Source organism: Brassica napus, chromosome A2, assembly GCF_020379485.1.
Source record: "Brassica napus cultivar Da-Ae chromosome A2, Da-Ae, whole genome shotgun sequence".
Taxonomy (NCBI): domain Eukaryota; kingdom Viridiplantae; phylum Streptophyta; class Magnoliopsida; order Brassicales; family Brassicaceae; genus Brassica; species Brassica napus.
This window is the reverse complement of record NC_063435.1, coordinates 2546404-2551867: the sequence shown is the minus strand read 5'-3', so window position 1 is coordinate 2551867 and position 5464 is coordinate 2546404. Positions and strand designations below refer to the sequence as shown.

At 39.5% G+C, this 5464-nt stretch overlaps 2 protein-coding genes across 2 annotated transcripts; both read right to left on the bottom strand.

Annotated features, from left to right (window-relative positions):
• Window positions 1-609: 609 nt before the first annotated feature.
• Window positions 610-2395, bottom strand: LOC106432514 (probable F-box protein At4g22165). The gene has a single exon (XM_013873355.3). It carries the CDS (start codon window positions 1937-1939, stop codon window positions 758-760), a length of 1182 nt encoding a protein of 393 aa, XP_013728809.2. The 5' UTR covers window positions 1940-2395; the 3' UTR covers window positions 610-757.
• Window positions 2396-2964: 569 nt separating this feature from the next.
• Window positions 2965-5258, bottom strand: LOC125582735 (cation/calcium exchanger 2-like). The gene is made up of 2 exons (XM_048749297.1): window positions 4917-5258; window positions 2965-4690 (listed from the first exon to the last, which is right to left on the bottom strand). The coding sequence occupies exon 2, from the start codon at window positions 4674-4676 to the stop codon at window positions 3021-3023; it is 1656 nt and encodes a 551-aa protein (XP_048605254.1). The 5' UTR covers window positions 4677-4690; window positions 4917-5258; the 3' UTR covers window positions 2965-3020.
• Window positions 5259-5464: the final 206 nt, after the last annotated feature.

Below are 5464 nucleotides of genomic sequence, written 5' to 3'. Positions count from 1 at the left end.
TATGTGAACAATAATTTGTGGGTCAAGACCTAATTGATGTTTAAAGGTTTTGTACATCTATTAATAAATTACTGATTTTAATTTAATTTATCTACTTTTGCATAAAAACAGCAATACTATACCTAATTCGCTTTACCCGCTAATTGATTTACCTAGTGAAAGTATTAGAATTTTTTGCTTGTACTTGTACTTGATTCGATCAAGTACTTAGTTAGTCAAGTACTTGCCTATATTTTAAATACTTTCAAGTTACTTGGTAATATTTGATACTTGTTTATTTATGTTTATAACTTTTAAATTAAATGTACCAAACCTTATAAGTACAATTAAACATAAAATAAACTTTTTTTTATTTTCATATACTTATAATTTTGTTTAGTTCGTTCAAGTAATTTGATTTAGTACATATATATGACTCACTTGAAATAGTTACATATTACATCAAATACTTAAAAACTAATATTATTTTTGATTTTTATTACAATATCAGCAGTAAAATAAATATTTTTAATGGGTAATACATATTTTAAACCAAAAGTAATAAATTAAGTAATGAGTCAAATATTAAAAAGAAATTGTGGTACTTGATATTTGATTTATATTTGCAACTATTAAGATTTGCGGATTTATTACTTAGAAGCCGAGTCAAATAGCAAGTATTACCCGAGCAACAAGTGAATGCCCATGCCTAACTAGGATGTAGTCATCATTGATTTGAGTAAAAATATATTGAAGAGGGAAACATAGTTTAGGTCAATCATGCCACAACTGCCTGTGTGAAACTTGGTAAGAACCATCGATTTCCAGAGAGTTGATCAGAGGAGCAATCAAATTTGTGTAGTTGCTCCATCTTCCGCGTCTCGAGATTGAAGAGAAAGATATCACTTGTGATATTATGACTAGCATTGAAATAGATGGAGTTTCTACGGATGCCCTCATAGTTGTTGGCGAGCACAGTGATGCCAAGAGCCAGAAGCATTGACTCGTCCCCCAAGGAATGAACTCGTTTAAAGTCACCTGATGAACAAACTTTGAAGAGACGGAATGACCAGATTCTAGACTTAGGTCTTAAGTATGTTTCAACCTTGAGGACATCTCCAGTCACCGTGACTACAAGTTTTGTGACTACAAGTCTCTTTCTGTTAGTTACATGAGGACGTCTGGGACCACCACCATCGTAGGCAAATCTTTCGACATAAACACATCTACACCAAAAGATTTCTCGCGGAGCCTCTCCCGAAAAATCATAGATCCTCAGATCACGGGAATAACTAAAGAAGTAAAGCTTGTGATCCTTGTAAACCATGTCACAACAATCTAAAGCTTCCGGGACTTGAGTCCACGAGTTATCTCCTTTCTTGGAATAGACCACACAACAGGTTCCAAGTCCCCACGAAACTAGATACTCTTTGGTTCTCTCGTCGATCCAAAACACAGGGGATCTTATGTGCATTGGTTTACCCGGCTTGCTTCCGTCGGGACATGTAATGCGAAACCCAACTACCGTCCGCTCCAACTTTGTCGTTCCGACCTGTGACTCCACAGGAGGTAGATTGATCCTCTCCTTGGTGAAGAGATTCACAAGGTAGAGATTACTCGAACGGTTTCGCATCAAGAGCCAGCTTCCACACGTCTTTAAACAAAATATCCTCGGGAGCACCAAATCCAGATCATGCGTCCTGTAGAGTTTGTCTTTCTCCGCGGGATTAAACAAGGTGCAGCAACTGTTGTTATCTTCGGGGAAAAGGAGCAGCCAAGGGATGTGATTGTTTTTGGGCACGCATTGTCTCGAAGCGGAGTACCAGGACCTACACACGGATTTAGCTCGTCGGAAGTCGGTAAAGCTCAGGCGTTCAAGCAGCGAGTACAAGAGATCTGAAGGGAGCTCCGACCAGGATTTGAGACGCTCATGGGAATTAGGGTTATGACTCTCCTCCATCTTCAGAGAGAGATTTTTATAATAAAATCGAATTGTTTACTATTCTTACTTACCCTCAGAAGTTCCGTATTTATTACACAACAACAAGACCGTCTCACTTGAACCTAAACTAGGGAGTGAGTTGGTAATGTCGCGTCTTGTGTATATGGGCTTTATAGGCCCAGTCAGACAGTGTATTCGGTTATGATTTTGCATATCTCCCGTATATTAAAAGAAACATTACGACACTGGATAAAACACGCAAATATGAAGTTTTTTTGCTCTCCAAAAAGAAACTTCAAAACTTCAAATTTGAAATTTTGATGAGTGAAACTCTATAATTGAAGTTTTACTACTCAAAACTTTAAGTTTGAAGTTTCATATTTTTATTTGCATTTTAGTCCCTATAATCCACATTTATGGAATAATATGGTATTTTGCTTCAAGTTTAATATTAATTAAGTTATTTTTATTTATTTATTTTATATTTTAGTAGAATATTTCATTAATTACTATTGTTGTGATATGTTTATATATGTGCTAGTTATTTATAAAAGTTTTATGAATTCAAATTTGTTATGACAAATATAAAAACCATATTACAAAATACAAATAGTTTTGAAGTTGAGTTTGAAGTTTTTTTTTTGAAAATAACACCTTTAAACTTTAAATATAATGTTTTGGAAACTTCAAAATAGAATTTCTTTTTTGAGATGCTCTAATAATTAACTCAATTTTAATTCGTGTCAGATACTCAAAAATCTCTACTCATGCATGAGGATGAAGTTAATACATGCCCACACATAATGTATATATTTTTTCATGAAGGGAAGAATCACTGTAGTCCATTTAAATCCCAGTATTGAAGGAGCTAGTGGTGTGAACAAAAAAAAAAGGAGTTAAGTGGAATCGACAACAACACTTGTCTCTTTCAGTCAATTTGCATTAAAATTCTAGCTACTCAATTTGAATTCCATAACTCTATTTATATACATACAATGTATATCCCATACCCGAGGTATACATAATAAGCTATCCATACTGCATTGTACAAATCCATGGTTATATTATACGTATGAAACTGTGAGTTGAAAATCAAATGTTAGTAAGAATCTCCAACTGTTTGTACAATCCTTATAGACAATGAAGCCAAGTAGATAACCAAAAGCCCTACCCCCATCACACCACCAAGCCTCATCCGGTTACTAAACAGAACCAAGAACGACCAAACCAGTCCTACCACCAGAAACCCAAGACTCTCCAGCAAACGAGGATCCGTCTTTATCACAATACTCAACGGATAAACCTCCCACGCGCATCCCACAAGCGATATCCCAAGAGCAAACAACGTATTAAAGATTGGGCCCGCGTAACAACCCGATACAGCCACTTGAGCTCCTTCGTCACCATCGTGCAGCGCCATCGTCACGTTTGTTATAAGATCTCCTATAGAGTTCCCCCACGCGAGGACCGTGAGGCCTAAGATCGACGGGCTTACCCCGAAAATATAACCTAGTGAAGTTAGAAGCGCGACTAGCTCTTGCGCTGAGATGTAACTCCATGTCATGCTCATAACAAATCCTCCTGCTAACCAAGGTAATAACCATTTCTTTGGCGGGTTTGACATCTTCGTCGTGGCTAATGCAGTGAGACCGAGAACTATACCGACTAAACACCCGGTTAGGTAAACAATAACCGCCTCAAAACTGGTCGGACTACACTTCCAGTTCCAGAGAAACGATAACAGAACCGGAGCAAGTGTGACCGAGGTAACAGCTAATGGTTTAGACCATTTGGCTTCACTAACAACAGGAATAGTCAATCTCCTTGGTAGGTAGATAGGTAAAGTCATAACCCAAACCACCAACTTCCAGTAGTAATGTCGCTGATGATCATCATCAGCGACATTACTACGATGCTCTTCATCAACATCCTCTCTTTGCAAGATTGGTTCACTAAGACTCACACGCTTATGAACCGACTCAAGATCAAATTCACCACCTTCACCACCAAACCTCCAAGAAAGATACACAAACGCGACATAAACAGCGTACAACGAACAGAACCCAAGAGCGCCCCAGAAGTTGATTTTCCCATAAACCAAAATCAAACCCAAGGAGCCAATCGCCGCACAGAAGAAGCAAACGTCTCTAATAAAGGCAGACCTCTCGATTCTAACCCCTCTACTACGCAACGAGATGCTTATAATCCCAACCACAACGCACGTGACGAAAGAAGAGCCTCCAACAACAGTGTTGAGACCAACGTCGTAAGTGCCCTTCGAGTCTTCCCCCATGAAAGAGACCAAACTCGCGAACAGATCAGGAGCCCCGTTGCCGAGCGAGAGAAGCGTCACGCCGGCGACGGTTGGGGATAGGTTGAGAAGCTTCGAGAGAGACTCAAGAGATGAGCAGAAATACTCGGAGGCAGTGTGGCCCAAGACGTAGAACAGAGCGAGGAGCCAGAGGAAGAGGAGGGATTGGCCCAAAAGTGGAAACTTTTCGAAGTTGCAATAGAGTAAGGAGAGGTAATCGACGAAGCCTTGGCTCGCGCAAGGGTCGATAGTTTTCAGGTACGCGCACTTTGATTGGTAGTCGTGAAAGTGCTTCAGAGCACTGCAGCCATCATGCTCTGTTTTGGGTTTCAAGACGCTGGAATCAACAGGGGTTGCGATGACGCTGAAGAGGATATAAGAGAGGAGGAGGAGGAATGTGATTCTCAAGTAGCCATAACGGATTGAGGAGAAGGAGAATCCCATCAATCAGGTGAAACCTGGAACTCAGAGAAAAAAACAGAGGAACCGGATCAAAACAGAGGAACTGGATCAAAAACAGAGTAAAACGATCAGGTGGGTTTTATCAATTTTTTAAGAGATTGGGTTTGTTAAGCGTGGAGAATCTATTAATGGGTTTTGATTAACAGATCATGAAACGTGAGAGAGAAACAGATAGATAAAACACGAACTCGACGCGGAGAGAGAGAGAGATAAAGGAAGAACCTTTATTAATATCTAGATAAAGCAAAAAGGTAACGAATCCACCACCAGTATGAGGAAGAGAGGCGAGAGAAGCGAAGAATACACACACACGTACACTTGAACGAGGGACTTACCTGCCAAAGACAAACGTCACAAAAACAGAGGAATCGAATTTTATTTTTATTTTTATATCTAAAGAATACGAAAAGTTTGTCACTTTGTCATTACCGTTTTGGGCTTCGGTGTTTTCAGACATGGCATTGTGTCGGCTTCGAGATCTTACGTGCGTCATTTTCCTATTCCATTACGTTTTCGTGGAAAGGGAAAGGAAAGAAAGACGAGGCTTTAGAGCAACATTATCGGGCGGCCCTAAGCCCGTCCCTTACCGAATTTGGGCTGAAAAATAAATAAAAAAAAAATGATTTCGATGGGTTCGGCCCTAAGCTAAGGGATTTTTGGACGCGTCCCGTGAGCTACGTGGCAGCGTAGGAGTGGGGGATGTATTCGAGATTGAAGGAAGCCCTAGTCGAGTTCTTTCTTCTTTCTTCTCGCAAATCAGTCTTCTTCTT